The 21,666-nt window shown below is 47.4% G+C and overlaps 1 protein-coding gene across 2 annotated transcripts; it reads left to right on the plus strand.

The window, feature by feature from the left end:
- Positions 1-5,845: 5,845 nt before the first annotated feature.
- On the plus strand, positions 5,846-15,172 carry PPP1R3B (protein phosphatase 1 regulatory subunit 3B). 2 transcript variants are annotated; one of them, XM_080796179.1, is made up of 2 exons: positions 5,846-6,062; positions 12,511-15,172. In XM_080796179.1, exons 1-2 carry the CDS (start codon positions 5,926-5,928, stop codon positions 13,391-13,393), a joined length of 1,020 nt encoding a protein of 339 aa, XP_080652305.1. In that variant the 5' UTR covers positions 5,846-5,925; the 3' UTR covers positions 13,394-15,172. The 2 variants fall into 2 exon arrangements, with proteins under 2 accessions (XP_080652305.1, XP_080652306.1); XM_080796180.1 differs by lacking the exon at positions 5,846-6,062 and adding an exon at positions 6,676-6,847.
- The last annotated feature ends 6,494 nt before the right edge of the window (positions 15,173-21,666 follow it).

Genomic DNA, 21,666 nt, shown 5'->3' on the forward strand with positions numbered 1-21,666 from the left:
ATATGGGTTATGAAGTCCCCATTCATAACGCGAATTGGTTGTGTACTTTGAGATTCAAAGCTAAAGCAAAAGATGAGGTACGTAGCTATTTTCACCCAGGCACAGAGCATATGATTTATTAGTAAAAATTCTCATATGGCATTTTTTTTTTGGTAAGATGATGTGTGATTTGCCCCCAAATCCACAAACCAAGACCTTATTAGGATTATTTAATTCTCATTTTTCCCCAACAGTGGGAATGAAAAATCAACACTGCTCTTTCTAAAAACAATTTGGCAATATAAATCGAGTCTAAAGAATGTCTATACTCATGGTCTGCACTCTGGGAAATAGGGCTATAGGAAATAACCAGGGATGTGGACAAAGATTTAAATACAAAGATGCTTATCAAAGTCTATTAAAAACAGAGAAAATTGAGCGGGAGGAAAAATCTAACTGTTTCAAAATAAGAACATAGTTAAAGGGCGCTTGGGTGGCTCAGTGGTTTAAGCCTCTGACTTCAGCTCAGGTCATGATCTCAGGGTCCTGGGATCGAGCCCCACATCAGGCTCTCTGCTCAGCAGGGAGCCTGCTTCCTCCTTCTCTCTGCCTGCCTCTCTGCCTACTTGTGCTCTCTGTCTGTCAAATAAATAAATAAGGGGTGCCTGGGTGGCTCAGTGGGTTAAGCCTCTGCCTTCGGCTAGGGTCATGATCTCAGGATCTTAGGATCGAGCCCCGCATGGGGCTTTCTGCTCGAAAGGGATCCCTGCTTCCCCCTTCTCTTTCTGCCTGCCTCTCTGCCTGCTTGTGATCTGTCTGTCAAATAAAGAAATAAAATCTTTAAAAAATAAATAAATAAATAAAATCTTAAAAAAACATAAAGTATGATCTTTGTATGGAAGAATATTATGCAGCAATAGAAAAGCATGTCAGAAAAAATATGACAAAATTAATATACTCAGAGGGAGAAGCAGTCATGAGTTAAAAAATGAAGACCTTATACTGTCTTATACTATGATCCTGATAATATAATCCTTATGTATTGAATCAATACTGAAGGAAAGATTGTGAATTATATTGGTCGTTATTGCTGGGTGGTGCTGAATCTATTTTCTTTTTTATATTTTTTTTTGTATTTTCCACAATGTCTACAGTGATCTTGTATTAGTTTTATAATCATAAAAAATAATAAGGTATTGTATGAGTGCAGGAGGTATGAGCTGCGGAAGCTTCTCTACATATGTAGCTTTTAGAATAGTGGTACGTCGAAAGAGACTCTTTTTTTTTTTTTTTTTTACGTGACCCAGAGACAGATCACAAGTAGGGAGAGAGGTAGGCAGAGAGAGAGAGAGAGAGAGAGGAGGAAGCAGGCTCCCCGCTGAGAAGAGAGCCCGATGTGGGGCTCGATCCCAGGACCCTGAGACCATGACCTGAGCTGAAGGCAGAGGCCCAACCCACTGAGCCAGCCAGGCACGCCCCGAAAGAGACTCTTGAGGACAGAGAACAAAGTGAGAGTTGCTGGAGGGGAGGTGGGTGGGGGATGGGCTACGTGGGGGATGGGAATTATTAAGCATTATTATTATTATTATTATTAAGAATTATTAAGGCACTTGTATTGATGAGCACTATATGTTAAATGTAGGTGATGAATCGGGGCGCCTGGGTGGCTCAGTGGGTTAAGCCTCTGCCTTCAGCTCGGGTCATGATCCCGGGGTTCTGGGATGGAGCCCCGCATCGGGCTCTCTGCTCAGCGGGGAGCATGCTTCCTCCTTTCTCTGCCTGCCTCTCTGCCTACTTGTGATCTCTGTCTGTCAAATAAATAAATAAAATCTTAAAAAAAAAAAAAATAAACGTAGGTGATGAATCACTAAATTCTACTCCTGAAACCAATATTACACTATATGTTAACTCACTAGAATTTAAATAAAATTTTGGGGGCGCCTGGGTGGCTCAGTGGGTTAAAGCCTCTGCCTTCGGCTCAGGTCATGATCCCAGGGTCCTGGGATCCAGCCCCTTATCGGGCTCTCTGCTCAGCCGGGAGCCTGCTTCCTCCTCTCTCTCTGCCTGCTTCTCTGCCTATTTGTGATCTCCGTCTGTCAAATAAATAAATAAAATCTTTAAAATAAATAAATAAATAAATAAATAAAATTTGGGAAGAAAAACAAGATAATAAATTAAATTAAATTAAATTAAGAAGTGGTACAGGTAACCTCACTCAGGAACTCAAAAGCCCTCAACAGTGGGGAAAAATGCCCTAATGGGCTCCAGGAGCTTTGATGTGTAAACTACTCAAGGTCTTCTCCCAAGCCAAGGACACATTCTCCATAGACAAGAGGCTCATGAACACCCTCCATTAGTATGCATATGTCTATCCCATAAAACGTGACCTGGCAAGTCATTTTCAGTCAAATCTGAAAGAGGGGCAGAGGGCCCCAGGTAACATAAGGCGCCAGAACATGGTGAAGCTCTGACAGGTGCATACAGCTCCACTTGTCTAAATATAAATTCACTTAGGCTGTTTGGAAACAGTCTTTCCCACTTTCTATTCTGATCAGGCAGAAGAATGTTCTCTTCTTTAGTTCTGACTCTTGATGCTGGTTATTTATACTTGACGCACTGTGCAATAATTGTTCTTCAAAGAGAAGGAAAGTTAGAACGCTAAGAAGGAAAAAATATTTCTCTTTCAAAACCTAGAATGAAGTTAAGACCAAGGTCTGGGCTGTTTTTGAAGTGTGTTCAGTTGAGAAAGAGATAAGATATTAATAGTATTTTTTTCGAACTTTCTGGAGGAACAAAAAGCTGGTGTTAACACATGCATAAAGAAACGTTGTCTAATATTTAAGCCAGAAAAAAGACTTAATTCTTAATCAGTGGAGTGGAAATTCTTTGGAGGGACATATAGAACTCTGCTCCTTTGCCAATTCCTGGCATGCTTTCTCCCATTACCCCTAAACTCTGACTCCCCCTTCAGGATCCTGCTCAATGCTCACTTCCCTAGAAGCCTCGACTGATCTTCTTCATCTCCCACCTCACCTCCGCAACCACACATGCGCAGTCCTCCTCTTGGCTCCCAAATTACAGAGGATTACCTTCTACACATTTATCCTATGTCGTTACTTATTAACCTAAGAGCTTCTTGAGAGTGAGATTATATTTCACTGACTTTCTGCTTTCAGGACCCCAGTTTACAGTAGTTACTCAACAATGTGTTGTTACATGAATAAACAAATGTTTAAGAGACGATCGAAGAAGTCACAGACGAGCCCAAGTGCAAGGAAGGTAGCCACCAAACAGCCACTTATAGCCACCAAAAACAAAGTTTATGGGAAAACGATAATAAGCTTTGCTTAGCTTCTGCTGGGTTTTTGGTTTATTTGTGTGGGGAGGGTTGGCTTACTAAATGAAATTAAGACTTAAATTCAATGCCAGATATTATAAAAGGGACTTGGTATGCATTGACTGAAAGGTTGACACTTTCCGTTTTTACTTTTTTTCTGCTAAAAAGGAAGGTAAAGCAAGATCGTATAGAACTAAGAGCCAGTCCAGACCTCTGGTTCCAGGGCCTTGGACCTGCAGAGTTCAGCTGGAGCAGTCCTCCAGACCTCACATCCCAGCTCTACTCTGATTGCTAAGGAGACTGTGCTTGCTTCAAACTCAGAGACGCCACACTCCTGCCTACCAAGACTGCGGTGAGCCACAACTAAGTTTAGCACCACTCCCCTGCTCTGAAATAGTCTCTAAACCACAGGGGGAAATGATTGCCCATGGTTTCCTAGATCTGTGTAAGGAAGATGCTTCCAAACCTTAATGCTATAAGGTTGTATTTACTTGCCCCAACTCCTTCCCGGTTTGGTTCAGATCACCCTTTGCCTGAATTCATTTTGCAATACCAGTTGGCTCTTCATCTTTGCCCACTCCTCTAGCATGCTCACCACACTTGAGAAATGTAGCTAACACTTGGCTTCAAAAACCAACCTACTCATCAGCTAATAAAAGGGGTTTAGAGTTGGCAAATGGAATATTGAATAGAAACCTTATTTGCCAACCGCCTACCAATAGCTGATTTCAGAGGTGGTCCTTATCATATATTCCCATCAAAAGAGAAGGAAGAGGACTAGTAATTGCCCTTCAGAGACAGGGAGACTGTGTCGTGAGCTGAAGGCCTGTATTGGATCAAGGCAACCTACCAGTGTTTTTTTGTTTTACATTTCTAGTAAAATTAGAATTTGCTTTCATATCCCTGAAAAGCAGAAAATCCCAAATGCCATGTTCAACATAACGAATTGTCCTAAAGCTAAATATATCCAATGTGAAGGAAAGGCCTTTACTCTGAATTATGTTCATTATTTTGTTTTTATATTTGCTAAAGAATATTTTTTAAAACATAAAATGTTGGTAACAGAAGATGGTAATTTTAACATCTTGGCACTTTAACAAGCTGGCAACCCTCTGTCGATTTTCAAAATTCATTAAAACTAGAAAACTAAGGGCACCTGGATGGTTCAGTGGGTTAAGCCTCTGCCTTCCGCTCAGGTCATGATCTCACGGTCCTGGGATGGAGCCCCATATTGAGCTCTCTGCTCAGCAGGAAGCCTGCTTCCTCCTCTCTCTCTGCCTGCCTTTCTCCCTACTTGTGATCTCTCTCTCTCTGTCAAACAAATAAATAAAACCTTAAAAAAAAAAAAACCTAGAAAACTAGGATGCTCATCCCTAAAGTGACTAGCTCAGAAATGAGCACCAAGGGGATTAATATATGATTATGTGAATATGTATTTAAACCGATCTCATCTGAGAGGGAGGAGCTGGTCTCTTTTGGGTTTATCATTCTCTACAGACCTCAAGGTGTATCACAGAGATTGTAGGGGCCCTGCAGGTACAGGTAGTTGTGGCAGATTCAAGTCAGGTAATTTCCGATGAAATATACCTACCTATATACCTAAATATGTGGTACTCTGTGTGATGGCCCCAGTAACAGCTTTTTTTTTTTTTTTCTTTTTAAGGTTTTCCTTACTTGTTTATTTGAGAGAGAGCGAGAGTGAGAGAGCACAAGGCGGGGAGAGGAGCTGAGGGAGAGGGAGAAGCAGGATCCTGGCTGAGCAGAGACCCCATGGAGGGGGAGGGCCTCCATCCCAGGACCCTGGGGTCATGATCTGAGCCAAAGGCTGAGTCACCCAGCCGTGCTCCACCCCCCCCCCTTCCCCGTAACAACTTTATAAGACCAGGTTACTGTATGGCTTTCACAGTAACACCTGGAACCCTGACGAGCACAAAGCCAGCATCAGTAATTACTTATTTTCGACACTATCATTAGAGCTGGAGCCACCGATCCCAGAGAGCCTCCACCTAACACGGAGGCAAACAGCACTTGGCACTCTCCAGCGGCTTCTCTGGGATTGGCATATAATGGGGAAATTAACGGTCATGCGTGAAGCCCCTGGCTAAAGCGCACGATGAAGGTGGACGGCTGGACGGCGTGGATGCAACCGCAACTACTACTGAGCCTGTGGGAAGGCTTTGCCCGGCCAGGAATTTGCTTGGGAAGAGGGCATTTTGGCAAGCTGCCCGCGTGCCAGCCTTCTTGCTGTAACGGGACGCTCTTCTGTAGGAAAGTGCCTCTGCCCCCTGGCGCCCGTCCCCTCGCGTCTGATGAAACAGTGACCCCACTGCCCCCTTCCCAGCCCCTGGACCGCAGCCCTATCACTCCCGGCGCGCAGCCAATCACGTGGCGAAGCGGTGCTATCCAAGACCGCGGCTCCATGGCCATTGGTCGACGGCTCGGGTCCCGAGCGCGCCCATTGGCCGCGGGGGGCGTTCACGTGGAAGGGGTTCCGGGATGGCTTCCCAAGTGGGAGAGGTGCTGGAAAGTTAAAGGGAGCAGCGCGGAGCCTGAGTCTGGGTGACCGGCCACGGGGAGGAGGCGAGCGGGCTGCTCTCGCGCACGGACGGATGCGTCTGCCCGCCAAGGGCGCGGACCTGAGTCCCGGCCCCTGCTCCTGCCGTCGCCGCCGCTGCCCCTGCCACCCCCGAGCGGGTGCTGCCGCGGGCTGGCGCCTCTGGACATCAGGGCTTATGAGCTGCACCAGGTACGTCTGTCCCCAAGCCCTCGAGTCCCAGTGCAGGGCCGAGAAACGGCGGCGAGGGGCGCGCAGTGGAGACCTTCTTTGACTCCTGTCACCTGCACGTTCACCGCGCAACTGACAGTTGCACTCCGGGGGTGGACCACTCTAGACGGGGCTGAGGCGGCGCTTCCAGGTGGGAAGCGCAATCCAGCGACCAGAGGTGGGATGGAGCCTGGCTGGATCCACATGTTCCGCCAGGGGTAACTGGCGGTGGCTGGGGCTGGGACTATTGTACCGAGTTCGAACCTGAGACAAGGCGCTTCCCGCGTGGGACCCGACACTCCCCGAAGGTGTCCCCGAAGTTGGGCGATGGGACCTGGAGTACAAGGAAAAGTAGCCTCGACTTTCCCCGGGTCTTGGGTTCCCCGTAATACGCAGGGAAATACACTTGGGAGTCTCTCAGGCCGCCGAGGGCGATAGGGTACAGAGCCAGCCCCGGTTCGCGGCCTCTGGTTCCCAGGCAGGGGCTGTCCCGGGCCGGCGGGGGCGAAGCAGCCGCGCGGGGACGCTCGCGCGGCGCGGCTCCGACCGGGGTTGCCCTGCCGCCCCGCCCTGGTGTGATAACTTGGGCTCCTCCTCCTTGTCCTCCTCCCCCTGCCGGCCGTGTCTCCCGGAACGGAGCGCCAGCCCTGCCTCCCGGACACACGACGCTCACGTAGTCCGGTGGCAGGAGCTTCCCCGGCCACCTCCCTCCAGGCTCTCCGATGCAGCGAGCCAGCTGGAGAGGGGGCTTCCCCACGGCCCAAAAGGTGGGTGCGGGACAAGGCACAGGGGGCTCATGGAGCTCACGGAGTGCATGGGGGGCGGGGTGCAGGCTGGTTGGACCGGTGGGGGGGGGGTGGGCAGGGTCGCATTGCCCTGTGCGATCTTCCAAATCTGGAAGCCTGGGCGGCCTCCTGACCACCCCCCCACCCCGTGCCCTGTTCATGGCACTCTTTTTGAACCAGAAAAGTGGGTGTGGAGGGGGACTTGCTAGCCAAAGAGAGGGTATAGGGCCTGGAACGACATACCAGAAGAGTTGGGGCCCCCCGGGTATTGTTTACTGCAGAAGAGGAGAAAACTTAGGACAGACTTGACTTGAAGACTTGGAGAGTTGCCGGAAGGTGGTGGAGCCTGTGGTCTGTGTGGCCGGGCCTCCCTGGGAGACTCAGGCCCTGGGAGAAGAGAAATGAGGGCTTTGAGCAGGGGTGGGGAGAAGGGGAAATGGTTCATATGGTGGGGTTGTCCAGCAGCCAAGACTGAAGTGAAGACAGCCAGTGGACTCCCCACAAAAGTAAAGTAGAGGTATTTCGGGAGAAGTGAGAGGGAAGAAAAGTTAGTGGGCGTTATTGGCAACCCCCCCGGTCGGAGCTAGAAGGGACTTCGGAGGAGAAGGCCTAAGCCCAGAAAGGGTCAGTCAGTGACTTGCTCCAAGTGGCACAGCTAGGGGGAGGCCTTCCTAGGCTAGTGCTCTGCGTTTCGTGTTGGGCATTGTTCCGTGGCAGGTACTGTAATAAGCAGTGTGTGTGTGTGCACGTGTGTGTATCTCAGATGCTTTAGATGGTGGTGACAAGACAGAAGAGCGCAAGTGAATTTTAAGGCTGTGAATAAAGGCCCCAGTGGTCAGAGGACAGAGGAAAACATGTCAACTTTATTTATACTGCGTCAGCCAAACCTTTTGGGAGGGAGTAAAGCATTGCCAAAGTGTGGATGGACAGGTCTGTTAAAAAGTATAACCTGGGGAGAAAAAAAAAAAAAAGTATAACCTGGTCATCTGGGTGAATTCTTACCTAGTGTCGTTCTGCTGTTCCTGGTGGGTTCTTGGTGCTTCTGATTTTTCTGTCTTTTCCTATGAGAGTATGAGAATGGAGGGGAGGAATGTCTTGGGCTCGATACCAAAAAAAGATTTACTTCCTATAAAAGGCACAAGCCCAAAGCCAATAGCTCCGCTGCCTGAGACTGTGAAGGTCATGTGCTGATTTTCTGTACAAGTTTATTGTTTCTCCAGAAACACCACCATAGCCTGACAAGCTGTCTTGAGAAGGTGCGTTGTTTGTCGCTAGTGGAACAGGGAAAGTATTACGCAAAACTATCCCTGTTCGCTTCACTTTTCATGGAGTGCTGGGGTTTGCCCTCTTCTGACCATGAGCACAGAAATCCACCGTTAGGCACGCCCCATTCGCTCATCGGGCAAAAATGATCTCCTAGGCATCTATTTGGAAGACAAGTTTTTGAGACTCTGAATAACACTCACTCATACTCTCAGGACCTTGTCGTGCAGCGGACCGCTATCGAATCCTGTGTCATACTGTGCTGGTCCAAATATGGGTCTGTGTCTTCTTCTGGCTTTTTCCCTGGCCAACCTTGGTGACTCATATTTCTCAGCCTGGGAAACGGCTGAGCAGCCAAGAGAACGTGTCAGGAGAGGGAGGCCCAAGGTGCAGCCTGTGCACACCGTGTTGGCACTGATCATTTTTATGTCATTTTTTGGATAAAACACCTGCCTTCCTTTCAGAGACTTCGGAAACTTACCTTGTCCATCTCCATTGCTAGGAGTGCTTCTGGGGGATGATGATCCCTTTCCCAGCCCACTGGGAAATTCCTGAGCAGAAGGCCAGCAAGGCCTACATCAAATCGGCATTTGGTACCCTGATTCTCGAAGGATCTGGTTCATCAAAGCTGGAATCTACCCGTGAGGATAGGCAAGTGGCCAACAGTCAGATCGTACCCTGATTGAGGCCGCTGGGGTTCACGTCCTCACCTCCGGTTACGGTGTCACTTAAATAGGGAAGGGATTCTGGGCAGTGGTTGCTTAGCAGTGCCCCTGAGGCTGAAGCCCTCTTGGTAACCCTTCGGCACTAAGTAGTGAACTTTTTGCCTTTCGTGGAAAAATGTTGCAAAACCAACGAGGCTCAAGAGAGTGCCCTTGGAGTTGTTGAGTTAGCTGGTTCTGACCAGAACCTCACCTTCCGACCCCTAGCTCTGCTGGTTCTGACAGTCCGGTGAGATAAAAGGGATCTCAGGGCCAAAAGGACACACACTGGGTCCAAAGAGTGAAACTTTGCTAAGGTGTTCCGCTACGTCTTTCTCATCCATAAGATTAAAAGCCCAGAGTGACTATAGCTAACTACAAGTGAGCAGATTCTTCCCCTGATCGTCTTGTTTTAGAATTCTGTTTCCAAAGTATCTTGAGAGTTTCCCAACCTTTTTCTAATGAGCTGTTTGAACGTTGTGTGGGGAAGCACGTATGAGGTACGGGAAAGCACGTATTGAGGTTGGTCTGCAGGCCTGAAGGATAGAGAAGAGGATGGAGAACTTAGGTTGACCTTGTGCTGACTCAGGCAAGGAGGAAGGGCTGTAGGGTCAGAGGAGGAACCCAGCCGCCCTCAGTTCACGCCCACGTTGTCAAGGGTAGGCAGAGGGGGAGGGGCTGAGATGCAAGGCTTTGCCCACTTTGGAGGTATTTTTTAATCCACATTTAATTTAAAAAAAAAATAAAAACAACTACCTGTGTTAACGTTAGAGCTGCAAGTATAATTCCAGTGCATTCTAACGAAGTTTTGCAGTGGGGGAATGTAAAACTCAAGTAAGTTGTAACTATGGGGTGGTTTGTTGTTTGTTTTTCACATTGAACCCATTAGCCAACCCACTGACCCTCTGTAAAGCTACGTTGTCCATTTCAGTGAGAACTTTTCCTTTGCAGAACAATTGCCTGGCTACAAGAACAGATAATAGAAAGCAAATTTGCTCCTAAAATTTTCACTCATTGATTTTGTTAGAGGGGAAACAGTAAGACAAATGTCCTTTAAAGTGGATGTTTAGATAAGTACACTGTGGCTATAAATTATTGTTTTGTGTCTCTGAATGTGTGTTTTTCCAGTCAGTCATCACCAAGTGGTTCCCTGCATCCTAGGGAATGATTATATTTCCTTTGGAAAATGGGATCAAATCCAGTGTGTCTTTGTTCTTATTGTTCTTTATGTATTTGGTTAATCAAAATTAGAAGTTGAAAATGAGATGTTTATTGGACTGAACCAGTGGTCTCAGCCCCTGGCAGAAGACGAGCAGCATTTTGCCTTTTGCTTCTCCTTCGCTACTACCATTACCCTGAAGCCCCCCACCAGTGGGCAGGAGCTAGGGGGGGCCTGCGAGCAGGCACCCAAAAAAAACCACCACATACCTACCCTTTGCCATAGTGAGGGGGGTGAGGTTTGGGACCTAATCTAGATCCTGTGTTCTGTGGTTCGCAGACTAGAGTTTAATCCTGGTTTCGTCCCTGACTTCTCCAGGTAGCCCATTGTAACTAACAAATCAGAATACAAATTTGCTATGGTAATTAGATGAGAAAAATGGCTTGGCTTTAGTGAGGCAATAGTGTTGGATGGGAGAGGTTTTTGGCAAGTCGTAAATATTTGAGGCATTTTATTACTTTTTTCTTCTCCCTGATTATAGAAGTGATGTTATTTTAAAAAATACAAGAAACAGAACACAGGAAAACAAATTTCCTGAAATGCCTTTACCTGGATTTTCTTTCTTTCTTTTTTTTTTTAAGATATTTATTTGACAGAGATCACAAGTAGGCAGAGAGGCAGGCAGAGAGAGAGGGGGGAAGCAGGCTCCCCGCTGTGCAGAGAGCTAGACGCTGGGCTGATCCCAGATTCAGCCTGATCCCTAACATCACGACCTGAGCCCAAGGCAGAGGCTTAACCCACTGAGCCACCCAGGCGCCCCCCCACCTGGATTTTCTAGCAGTTTTAAGTATATCTCTAGTCTTTTTTCTGTACATATACCTAATACTTTGCCCTACAAGTCTAGTCTCTATGTACAATTTCATCTTCTCTATTTTTTACATTAGCAATATATTATAACTTTTTTCCATGCCACTTAAACCTTTTTTCCAAATAATGGTTTTAGTAATGATACAAAATTTTATTGCTGGATGTTGTGTACCTCATTTAAGCAGATACTTGTTATTGGTTCTTTAGGTTTTCTCACCTTTTCCTCCCTATAATGTTGCATTGGACATTTTAGTACATTAACCCCCATGCATTAACTCCTTAAGATTAATACCTGTATGTGATATTAGAACCAAAAATGATAAGAATATTTAGAAAGGTGCTGATTTAGACTAACCCACGTATTCATATTATTTTTTAAGTTTTTTTTTATGATTTTGTTTGTTTAAGAGAGAGAGCACAATGAGGGAGGAGGGTCAGAGGGACATGGGGAAGCAGGCTTCCTGCCAAGCAGGGAGCCCAACTGGGGCTTGATCCCAGGACCCTGAGATCATGACCTGAGCCAAAGGCAGTCACTTAACTGACTGAGCCACCCAGGTGCCCCTTCATATTATTTTTAAAAATCTTTACTAACTCAGTAGGTAAAAACAGGCATTGTTTCCTAATCTAAATTCTTTAATTATAAAGTTGGACATTTTGTGTATTTCTAGGACATTTTTAAGATTTTTTCATGAATTTTCCATTCATGCTCTTTGCTCATTTTTCTATGTGGCTATTTGACTTTGTTATTGTTTTGTAAGAACTCTTTGTATACGAAGGTATTAACTCTTTCCTGCCATACTTTTTGTAAAATGTTTTCCCAGTTTGTCTTTAATCTTTTGGTTTTACTTTTTTTTTTTCCACTTATAGAAAAATCTTGTTTTTATGAAGTCAGATTTAACCTGATCTTTAGCAGGATTCTCTTTGCCTTTTATTCTTATAGAGGTTATCTTCACTATAGAAAAAACAAATACCCACCTATATGAAAGGTTTAAAAAACTAAATTATTGGCATTTTTAAAGAGAGATACACTGGCATATAACAATTTAGTGTACATTATGTCTGTCTTCACAGTTGAATTCCACTGTCTAGCATAAGACTTGGCATATAACAAATACCAATCAGTATTTGTGAGATGAGTGCATTTCTTTTGGGGCCCCTGGGTGTCTCCATCTGTTAAGTGTCTGCCTTTGGCTCAGGTCAGGATCTCAGGGTCCTGGGATTGAGTCCCACGTTGGACTCCCTGCCCAGTGGGAGTCTGCTTCTCTCTGCCCCCTCCCTGCTTGTATGCTCACTCTCTCTCTATCTCAAATAAATAAAATCTTAAAGAAAAAAAAAGCACATCTTTTTGTTATTCCGCAAGGCACTCTAGCCTCCTTAGGGCCCCAAGAAATCCTAATAGAAATACCTGTGAATTAGTTTTAAAACCAGTGGCTCCCTGCTATTTTGTGTGTTTTAACCTTCATCCTTTCCCCCCGCCACTTGACACTCTTAATCTCCCCTGAAACCAAGGTCATGCTGGCCCACACTTGAGTTAATGCCCGACTGCAGCTGTGTGGTCAGAGACGAAGGCAGACGTGGTTTGCCAGCCCGTTGCAATGATGCCTTGAACGTCTGTCTGATCTCGTTGCCGTTTCTTTCTCTTCCCCTCTGGCCAGGGTTCTAGCCTATTCATCTAACCCCATGATGGCTGTGGACATAGAGTACAGATACAGCTGCATGGCCCCTTCCCTGCGCCGAGAGAGGTTCACCTTCAAGACCTCACCGAAGCCCAGCGAGCCACTGAGGCCGTGCATTCAGCTAAGCAGCAGGAACGAAGCCGGCGGGATGGTGGCCCCCACGGTCCAGGAGAAGAAGGTGAAAAAGCGAGTGTCCTTCGCAGACAACCAAGGGCTGGCCCTGACAATGGTCAAAGTGTTCTCAGAATTCGATGACCCGTTAGATATTCCCTTTAACATCACCGAGCTCCTAGACAACATTGTGAGCTTGACGACAGCAGAGAGCGAGAGCTTTGTTTTGGATTTCACCCAGCCTTCCGCTGATTACTTAGACTTCAGAAACCGGCTTCAGACCGACCACGTATGCCTTGAAAACTGTGTCCTGAAGGACAAAGCCATCACAGGCACAGTGAAGGTGCAGAACCTGGCGTTTGAGAAGACAGTGAAAATAAGAATGACATTCGACACCTGGAAAAGCTTCACAGACTTTCCCTGTCGGTATGTGAAGGACACTTACGCCGGCTCGGACAGGGACACCTTCTCCTTTGACATCAGCTTGCCTGAGAAAATTCAGTCTTATGAGAGGATGGAGTTTGCCGTGTGCTTCGAGTGCAGTGGACAGACGTACTGGGACAGCAACAAAGGCAAGAACTATAGGATCATCCGAGCCGAGCTGAAATCTGCGCAGGGTGCCGCCGAGCCACAAAACGGACCCGATTTCGGAATATCCTTTGACCAGTTTGGGAGCCCTCGGTGTTCCTACGGTCTGTTTCCGGAGTGGCCGAGTTATTTAGGATACGAAAAGCTAGGGCCCTACTATTAGCCGCTGCGTGTGCCGGAGCATAGCGGAGCAGGTGCAGAGGAGCCTCGTTGCGGTCGCGGGCGGGTGGAGACAGAAGCCAGGAGAAACGCGGAGCTGCCGTTAGGCACAGTCTCTGAAAAGAAAGGATCCTGTTCACTTTTCTTCTTACGCCAGCTAAGCCAGCCAGGTTTAGGTGCCAGGACTGGTTTCACATTCGGAGTACCGGTGGGGTGCTGGTCGGCTCGGCATCCGGGGTCGCCGTGAGGGTTGGAGCAGGGTGGCAGGGCAGGCCGGGGCCTGGGCGGGAACAGGCCCGTGGGTACTGCCGGCGACACTAGGGGATGGTGGCTTCAGTATGAGGCCACCAGGGGTGCGCCCCAGCTGCCTGGAGGAACCGCCCCTGCCCCCTGGGATGTGGAAGGTCACCTGGAAGTCAGCCCGCTGCCCCAGGACCCTTGCCGTCGGTCTCTGGGCACCCCCCACCCCACAGCCGGGCCCTTCCTGCCTGTCGCTGGCGTTCCTTGTCTGCACGTGCTTTACTTCACACCGCAGCTCTGTGCTTTTTTTTTTTTTTTTTTTTTCCTGGCATTTTGTTTTCTTCACAGTTCATCTGATGTTCAGGAAAAGAGAATCAAGGTAAATGAGCCTGTGACGGAAACAGGTGCTTCCTCTTTCTGACCCCACGTATGTGTGCTCTGGCAGAGAACGACATACCAGTTGTGGAAAGAAACTGGCCCCCATGCTGGGCTCCAGACTGCAGGCTTCTGATAGTCAGGACAGAGGGGAGCACCTGTAGCTCTTCCTCTTGGCTTTCGGGGGAGCTTTCGAAGTACTCACGCCTACCCTGACTCACCAGACAGCCCAATTACAAGATTTGTTGGAACTTGCCTGGCTGGTTTGCAGGCACCTCATTCTTCACGGAGGGATTTTAGACTGCCCTTTCCTCGAGAGCCCTCCTCCATGCTGTGTTCCGGACACGTTGATTTGCAGATCTGTTATATCCTCAAAGCCTTCGGTGAATGTTTGGTTTGACTTTGACTGTGATCTGCACGACCCAGGACTCTTTGCAAGCACCCAGGGACTTTGATTTGGGTGTTCTTATTTATGGTGTGTGAGTCTATATAAAAGGGATAGAGGAGAAAACCCTCACCAAGTTCTCATATTTTATTTTCAATGTGTGGCAACTCTGAAATATCAGAGATTAATTATTCTTACCCATATTGGACCATGAATTAAAAGTCCGTTGGTTCATACTGTCGTGAGACTCCTGGGACATTCACTGACAGATGGATCCCCAAACCCTATGATTTTTCTGGGGTGAGATTGGTTTGTACTTGGGTGTGTTTAAAAATATATTTTTACATATGTATTTGGAGAAGGTTGGGGTTTTTTGTTTTTGTTTCTGTTTTTGTTTTTCTTTTCTGTTTTGTCCTTGGAGCTTAATTAAATGTCTCATTTTCCATTTGCCTGATCTTAGTAAAGTGGGATTTTCCTAAAAGAGGCAGGAAGAGGGAGGCACAGCGGCCTGGATTTGGAGGCCCAGCCCCTGGACTCTGCAGGCAGAGTCGTCTTTTGCTTGCATATTCCAGATTGATTAGAAAAGGCCTCCTGGTTTCTGCGGTTTGGTCAATTAGTATCAGGCAGGGATGGAATATCTTGGCTCCTAGAGTTTTGTGGTTGGTTTTTTTCTTTTTCTTTTTCCCCTTCTTTTTTGAACTTCGAAATGTTTTGACTTTTTAAATGTTTTTAAGTGATGTCTGATGTAATTCTTGTTCCTAAAACTGGCTGTTACTCATCTGCGATCTAGTGCTTTATTTTTTATGCCTCTCCCACATGGCTAGGACTCGGGGATCACATAATTTATGGGGAAAATTGCCTTTTTATCTCGTGCTGAAATTGGGCAGAATTGTGTTTTATCTAGACATACCGACATCAAGTACACAAATGGTACTTTCAGTGTTAGCAAATCTGGCGATCAGAGCGATCGATAGTGCAAATTAAAACCAAATGGAAGCAAGCCATTTTATATAGGTCGTGAATTTATTTTGTTTTCAGAAGTCCAGTCCCTCCTCCTCCAAGTCAAGAAAGTTACGAGGTGCACTGTCATTTACATGTTACCAGTCTAAAAGTAACAAGATCCTTCTGTATTCAAAAGAAAAATGCCTCAAGAGACTGTTCCTGTTCGGTATTCAGTAATGGTGATCCTAAGACATTCCGGGGTCAAAATTTGAGATACGGTAATTCAGCGATAAGCAGCTCTCAAAACAGCCCTAAGCCCTCTCCTCCGCCATTCTTTACCCCCCAGCTCACCCCAGCTTTTTTGCTGGGGGCACTGGTTGCAAACCCCCGCCAGTGCACCTGGGATGCCTGCCCTACCAGGCAAGTCCTCACCTGCCCCAAAGACCCTTCTCTGACTAGAGAATGTGGTTGCGAGACTTCCCTGTCGGCCTTGGGGTTCAGGGAGGTGGAGGCGGGGGGTGGGGGGGGCATCTGAAGAATATTATCTTTTATTCACCAGTCTCTCTTCTTTGGGCCCAGTTCTGCCCCAGGGTATCAACAGATGGTCCCAGGATCTGCAGAACCCCTCCTCATTTCGGAGCTCGCCATCCCTAAATAGGTCTACACCCCTCAGGCAGTGACCGGTTTCTTAGTTGCAGACGTCACTGCAGCCTGACTTGGGAGTGTGCCCCTCATACAGCTGGATTCATTGATGGTGATGAGTGTCCTCCAGTCCCAGTGCCCTTACCAAGTTGCCCCGTAAAGGGCCGGCCTCCCACCGCGGGTGCCCTTGTCCAGAAATGGGCAAGCAGCTCCATTTCTTTCGTATTTATTTCCCCCAAACGCCCTGGGGAGCATTCGCAAATCAGGTGCAATAAATAAGCTGGACTGTTGAAAAATACATAATAAATAAGCTTTCAGTGTTTCTTGGAAGATAAGAAGCATTCGAATGGGTTTCTTTTTATTTTTTTAAGTATTCTGATGATAGGGGAAGTGGTGAGAAATAATGGGAGTTCTGTAGTTCTCCAGAAATTAAAACAGTTTCAGAGTCAAGATAGAATTTATTTTTTTTTCTCTAAGGTTTCATTTTAATGGTGGCAAAACATGACTCTTTCAGTGTTTTTTAAAGATGTAAATTTCGAACGGCTAAAAGAATGTTTTGTGGTTTTGATCTTTGCATATAATTTGCTTTTTTAAAAACAAGCATTACTTGTAGTCACATGGATGTTCAATGGGTTATGGGTATGTTTATAAACCAAAAAGTGTCGGTTCATTTTTTAGAAGTGCTCGTTTTCCAGGTCTTCCCTCTCAGTGGACAGTGAACGAAAACCTTGATTGTCTTTCATTTGTTTCCTCATCGAAAATTCCTCCGCTGGGTGTGGTTTGCGAGAGCAGGCCCCGTGGCTCTCTGCTCTTGGGGGGTCCCCATCGCTGAAACTGGGGATGAGGAGTCATAAGCATAATGGGGTCCTTCGCGGCACCTCGAAGACATTCTGGAAGCTTCTCTGCACTTCCCGAAGTGGACACATGGGACTGGGCAGGGAGTCTGTGGTTTCGGGTGGCTTCTCCTCGGTAGGGTTGGAAAGCTGTGAATGTTTCGGCAGTTTCGGTGATCAGTTCCTAGAGCCTGCCGGACCTGTGAGGACAATGTTTCACTTTTACTTCAGCGTGAATGGAGAACCGAAGGCTCATCTTCACCCGATGCCTGAAAGTGCCTTGTCAAGAAACGTCCACACGTTTTGAAAAAAATATTTTTGTACACAAAGGTAAAGGGGAAATGCACTTTAAAAAATCACCAGAATGGATGTCTTTTGTGTGGTGTAAGAGAGTGGTTAGTTTGTATCTCAAACGCAAAAATGTAATAAAGGTAGAAAACACAAAACTGAAACTGTGCTATTTTAAAACTGATGCTATTCTGGGAGTCAGAGGCTTGTGAGAATTTTTTTTATGATTTTCTTTGTTTTTTTAATTTTTGTATTTTAAGTCATCTCTAGGCCCATCATGGGGCTCGAACCCACAACCCCAAGATCAAGAGCCGCAGGCTCCACCGACTGAGGTAGCCAGGTCCCTGGGGAGAATTCTTTTTCAGGCAGTGTGTTTCCACATATAGAATGTAGGTTTTTCAGAGGGCCAGGTCTCAATCAGGGGCTGAGTTCAAAAGCTAAGACACAGGGAGGGTGGTAATGGCCGTTTCGCTGTCACAGCGGTGAAGGCCCGTCCCAGCTGGGAAAGGAAGGACTAGAGAAGCCCAGGGCCAGCGTTGTTCTGAACCCATGTTTACTGATCTGAGTTCATGTCTCCTACCCTCTCACTTGCTCGTGAAGCATATTCTTAGGGTTGACTGTTTTTAAAGGTGGGAGAGCTGTGACCAGCCGTGATAGTTTGTAACTGCTTGTTCAGACAAGCTGGAACCTGCAAAGCCAACCAGCTCCTGGTGGGACCTCTGCTCCTTTGGGTGTCAGACACTCATCCTAAGGAAGATTTCCAGAGATCTTTTATTTCAGGCTTCAATGGGATGGAGGGAGAGGCAAATTGCTTCCAGATGCTTCCTGTAATGCAGTGTGTGCCACGCCACGAAGGCCAGACCTCCTCACCTAGTGAATAAATGCAAAAAGGGAGCTACACACATACCTGCCTTTCTCAAGACTGTCCAACACTGCCCACAGTTTGCCTTACCAAAAATGGGAAGGGGGAAAAATCAACAGTGGTTTTGATGAATGTCTAGTTGAGATTCAGTATGGTTTTCATAATCATTACATGATTCTGACTTGCGAGACAGACATCTCAGAGGTGTCTGAAGGGAGAAAAAAAAAAAAAACCCAGCACAAAACACTTTGCTAGGGCATTGTCTCCAGATTAGCAAATATCCAGCTCTGAATTATTCAGTTGAACGTTTACGGCTTATCTATGGCGTGCAAAGCCTGCCAGGTGCTTTTTCCTCCCCAACCCCTCCAAGAGATAGTCATGTGTTAGATGAATCCTCTGACAGCCAGGAAAAGCAGTGCGTCCTGCTGCCTCTTGGTATCAGGAGTCAGGAAGGCTGGGTCCTGGCCTTGATGCTGTTGTACCTTGTCCAGTGCTCGATCAGAGGGGCTCCGAGTGTTCTTCAGCTGGGATAAGACAACCAGGGGATCTAGTGGTGCCCCAAGTACTTAAGAGTCAGCCAACATGTTCATTTAAAAAATGCTTCTAAATATAAACTTGTAAGAAATATCACGTACACCACTTCCATTCTTCGCAAGAATCACAGGAATGAATAGCATTCCAGACAACAGCCTGGACGTCATAAAATCAGTGTGCAAGCCGAAGAGATAGCAGCTCGTGTTCAGGGGGAAAGAGACGAAGACCCTCTGTGTGTGTCCTAAAGTCAAGGGGCCAATCCGTGACAAAGCCGGGATGACCACGTGGGTCCTTTTTCTTTTTCCAAGAACTCTCACCCCCCACACACTGGAGTCACTCTAACAGAACGAACACTGAAATGGTCAGTTCTGAAAAGTAAGTCCCTCCTCCCAGAGAGATGCAGTCCCCCGGGGGAGGAGGGAACACGTTTGGCTCTATTTTTTTAATTATTTTTTTAAGATTTTATTTATTTGACAGAGAGTGAGCGAACACAGGTAAGGGGGAGCAGCAGACAGAGGGAGAAGCAGGCTCCCCACGGAGTAGAGAACCCAACGTAAGGCTCGATCCCAGGACCCTGGGATCATGACCTGAGTGGAAGGCAGAGGCTTAACCGATGGAGCCACCCGGGCGAAGCAACACACTCGTCTTTGGATGCAAATGGCACATCCCTCCCAAAGGCTTCCTCGGCACGTGTGAGGGAGGACCAGAGGCCATGTGGAAGCATAAATGCAAACAGTACATATTTTGGGTATGCAAGGGCCCAACTCGGATGTGATGGGTGAAAGGAAACCATGGAAGGGGCCTGTGGCTACAGAGGCATTCTAGCCCACAGGCAGAACTCATCTTCCGCCAGAAGGGAAGCCCTCTGTCTTGGGCAGGAAGGCTCTAACCTCCCTCCCTCTCCCTTCTCCGTGAAGAGCCCTCAGTGAGGAGATAGACAGGGAATCTGAACAGAGGTCCTTGTCCACGTGGGATTCTCCCGTAGGTGACAGGTTTACTTGGCATCATTCATCGCACAAACATGGACGTCCCTCCCTAAACTTGGGCCCTCAGCGGGACTTGAATTTGGCACAGGGAGGATGAGGAGGCATAACGCTCATTTTCCTCTGGGGTCAAAAATAGTAATAATGATCTGGGATCCCGGCCCTCCACCCCAAAATGCAAGATGGGCTGATTCGGTCAGGGGTTGGCAACCTTTGTCTGTAAAGGGCCAGAAACTAACTCTTTGGGCTTTGCAGGCCCCCTGCAACCTCTGTCACATATTCGTCTTTCAAACACCCCCCCCCCCCACAAAACCAACCAACCAACCAACAAACAAACAAAAAAACGCTTTAAACATGTAAAAACTGTTCTTAGGTGTGGGTTGTGCAAAAATACAAAATCAGGCCAAGGGCTAGACCTGAACAGCTGGCCGCCGGGTGCTGAAACCCGGTTGAAAAGCCGTCTAGGAAGAGTGAGACGTCAGAGTGGACTCGCAGACTCTCAGCAGAGGCCCAGAGACAACTCATCAGTTGGTTCACTGAGAGACCCTATGGTTGATGGCCCAAATGGGAATGCTTTCGAGAAGGAGCAGAGGCGCCCTGAATTACCACAAAGCACTCCACGTGTGAGCTACGAGCAGCCCAAGCAAACCCTGGGGAGCAAGCCCTGCCGTGCTCCCCTGTCCTGGGGACTGCGGGATCCTCTCAGACCTTTGGGGGACCCAGAGAGCCCAGGCTGGTCACGGACTGGAATCAGTTCTGGCTGGATGGTGAGCTGTTGGTTTTTTCGGGTTTTTTTGTTGTTGTTGTTTCTTTTTTTTTTTTTTTTTTGGATGGGTTATAACAGAGCATGATTTCATCTGTGGTTTTGATGTGTTTATGTTGGTTAGGTTTTCTGTTTCCTAATTGTAGTGCAGATGGCCAAGCGCCCTCTGGAAACTCCAGTCAATTCAAAGAGGAAAGGGGCTATTAATGGTTTGGACGTTAAGTCCTACCGCCTCATCCCCCTCCACCCTGTCCTTTCCCAACAGGGCATGGCAGAGCTCCCCGAGAAGCTATTTACTGGGACAGAGGCAGAATTTAGCTGTATTGTAGGCCTCAGTCCCCACAAAGTAACCCTGAAGGGCTCCTGGGAACTTGGCCAACTACACGGTCTCAGCTCATCTTTCTCTGGTGCAGCAAGTTCAAGAGGCCTTAAGAAGCACAGGAAATCGAGGAGGTGGGAATTCCTCTCCGAAGCACCCAGGGCCTCCCCTCCTGCGGGCTGTCTCTGTCCTACAGACACACATGGTCTTCCTTTTAGATCTGTCACCTCCTCCTCCTGGCCTTCACCGTCAGCTAGAACCCAAGGAAAGTCTGCAATGCCAAGGAAATCTTAGTGTTCATGCTGTGGGGACTTGGAAAGGTTTTTACGAAGCCCCAGTATACCCAAGGGGAACTCCACCACCAGAAGGGAGGTGAAGCTTTCCAGAGCTCACACATCTTTCAGAGAAAGTAGGGACACCACACACCACAATGTGCCCTGTGACAGCTGGTAAGAAAGAGAAATGCCTCACTACCTGCACTGGGCCTGCCCCCAGGGCCACCTAGTTAATTGTCCTTTGGTAGAGACACCCCGGTCCCATCTGAACGTGAAACTAGCTAGGTGGCATTTCACAGATCTTATTACCATATCACTTGGCCAAAAATTATTTTATTATTAACCATTTGCCATCAATCAATTATCTGTTGAAACAAACACTGACACATCCCCCAAATGTTTTCGTAAATCCTCTAGGCACACGGATTGGCACATCCGCTCACGCAATCAAGCATCTGTTCATCCGAATTTTCCAGTCTCCAGAAGCTTTGCCATCGGCTGCTTGTTCACCTCACCACCTGAAATCCTCATGCCTTATTATTACACACACACAATGAAAAGAAAAACCAAAGAAAAATTATTTTCTTTCCAAAAATCCGGTCCCTTTTACACCGGTCCATTGTTCCGCTCTCAAAACGGCGAGTTTCTGACCCAGGTCTTCAGGCCGGGCGTTCTCTGTTCCAGCCAGGACTAAGGGGAGCACCGAGTGAGAACCACAGCCCGCCGCAGTTAGAGCAGGAAAGGAGAGTGGCACAAGGCTTTCATTCTCCTCCTCCTCTCCAGCATCTCTCACTCCTTCTCTGCTCGGCTGGGCATCCCTGCTAACGCCCCAGACA

Source organism: Martes martes (assembly GCF_963455335.1).
Source record: "Martes martes genome assembly, chromosome: 2".
In the NCBI taxonomy this organism is placed as follows: Eukaryota; Metazoa; Chordata; class Mammalia; order Carnivora; family Mustelidae; genus Martes; species Martes martes.